This window comes from Wyeomyia smithii, chromosome 3, assembly GCF_029784165.1.
Source record: "Wyeomyia smithii strain HCP4-BCI-WySm-NY-G18 chromosome 3, ASM2978416v1, whole genome shotgun sequence".
NCBI classification, from domain to species: domain Eukaryota; kingdom Metazoa; phylum Arthropoda; class Insecta; order Diptera; family Culicidae; genus Wyeomyia; species Wyeomyia smithii.
The window spans coordinates 145,986,544-145,988,452 of NC_073696.1; the positions used below are offsets into that span (position 1 = coordinate 145,986,544).

The window sequence follows — 1,909 nt, forward strand, 5'->3', positions numbered from 1 at the left end:
GATCTATATGGACTAGCAGGACCCGTCATTGTTCAAGCGAAGATGTTTCTCCAAGAGCTTTGGAAAGGAAAGTATTCTTGGGATGAGCCTTTAAACATGATGTTACAATCACAATGGCTGGAGTTCAGAAACAGCTTGGATCGACTCGATGCAGGGCACCCGCTGGATTGCATTTGGTAAAAATGTAATCTCATGCGAACTTCACGGTTTCTGTGATGCCTCAGAAAGGGCCTACGGAGCAGTTATCTACCTAAGAAGGGTGACACGAGAAGGCCAGGTATCAGTTCGTTTAGTGATGGCGAAATTGAAAGTGGCGCCTTTAGAAGACTTGAATAAGCGGAAGAAAAAACTGTCGATACCCAGACTAGAGTTGTCATCAGCATTGGTACTGGCACACCTGTATGAAACTGTTGCCGCAAGCATCCAAATTCCAACTAATGCTTATTTTTGGACTGATTCGACCATAGTGAAGTGTTGGCTCTCATCGCATCCGTCTAGATGGCAAATATTTGTAGCCAACCGAGTGTCGGAGATTCAGCACATCTCCCGAGAAGGCGTTTGGAATCATGTGCCCGGCGTTGAGAATCCGGCTGATATTATTTCCCGGGGTGCGACACCGCTTCAACTAGCAGAAAGCTCTGTATGGTGGAACGGTCCCAGTTGGCTCGAGAAAGATTGCAACGAATGGCCGAAAACGTATGAAGCTCCAGAGCAACAATTCGATTCAGTTACGTTGGAAGAAAAACCCTTAGTTACGACAACGTTACAGATGCTACCTCCTAGTGAAATCTTCACTCTTCATTCGTCACTGTGTAAACTGGTCCGGTTGACGGCATGGATATTACGTTACACACATAATAGCAGAAAAATCAATCGAACAGTCGGACGAACAGGAGTGCTTAGTGCACGAGAACATGAAGAAGCATTGCTCGTTTCAGTGAAATTGGCACAATCCGAATGTTTTCCAATTGAACTGTCGGATCTAGCAGCGAGAGGAGAAGTTAAGCCTAGCTCTAGATTACATTCCAAAGATCCTGAGCTACGAGACGGTGTGATTCGCGTTGGCGGTAGACTTCGTCATGCTTCAGTTACGTTCGACAGAAAACACCCGATAGTGTTGGACAGCAGTCACCCATTAACCAAGCTGATAATGAGAGACTATCATCATGACCGCAGCTTATGCTTTCCTGCATGAAGGAAAGATTCTGGCCACTTTGTGGGCGAAACCTAGCGAAGAAAGTAGTTCATGAATGTGTTTCTTGCTTTAGAACACGACCACACGTCCACTGATGGGCGATTTACCGTTGGAACGGGTAACTCCAGCTCCTGCCTTCCTGCGAGTTGGAATTGACTATTGAGGTCCATTCAGCTTCCGCTACACGTCGCGAAAGGCCATTCCGGCTAGGTGTTACTTGTGCTTGTTCGTCCGTTAATGGTCAAAGCTGTCCACATAGAAGTGGTAGCCGATCTTACGACCGAAGCCTTTATCGCAGCACTAAAGCGTTTCATTGCCAGGCGTGGCAAACCTGAAGTAATTTTTTGTGATAATGCCACCAATTTCGTTGGCGCTCGAAGAGAACTAAGCGAATTGCACCGACTGTTCCGCTCTGAACAATTTCAAAATCCGATAGTTACAGAGGCAGCAAAGGACATGATCGATTTAAAATTTATTCCTGCGAAATCACCGAACTTCGGTGGGTTATGGGAAGCAGCCGTGGAGTGCCTTAAGGGTCACATGCGAAGAGTCATTGGAAATAATTTACTCCATCCTGATGAGATGTTCACCGTTGTCACGCAGATCGAAGCCTGTCTCAATTCGAGACCAATCACTCCACTAAGCAACGATCATCGAGATCTGGAAGCCCTTACTCCTGGGCATTTCCTAATACAGCGCCCTCTCACTGCCATT

The 1,909-nt window shown here is 46.5% G+C and overlaps 1 protein-coding gene across 1 annotated transcript; it reads left to right on the forward strand.

The window, feature by feature from the left end:
* Positions 1-295: 295 nt before the first annotated feature.
* Positions 296-1,195, forward strand: LOC129728653 (uncharacterized). The gene has a single exon (XM_055687106.1). It carries the CDS (start codon positions 296-298, stop codon positions 1,193-1,195), a length of 900 nt encoding a protein of 299 aa, XP_055543081.1.
* Positions 1,196-1,909: the final 714 nt, after the last annotated feature.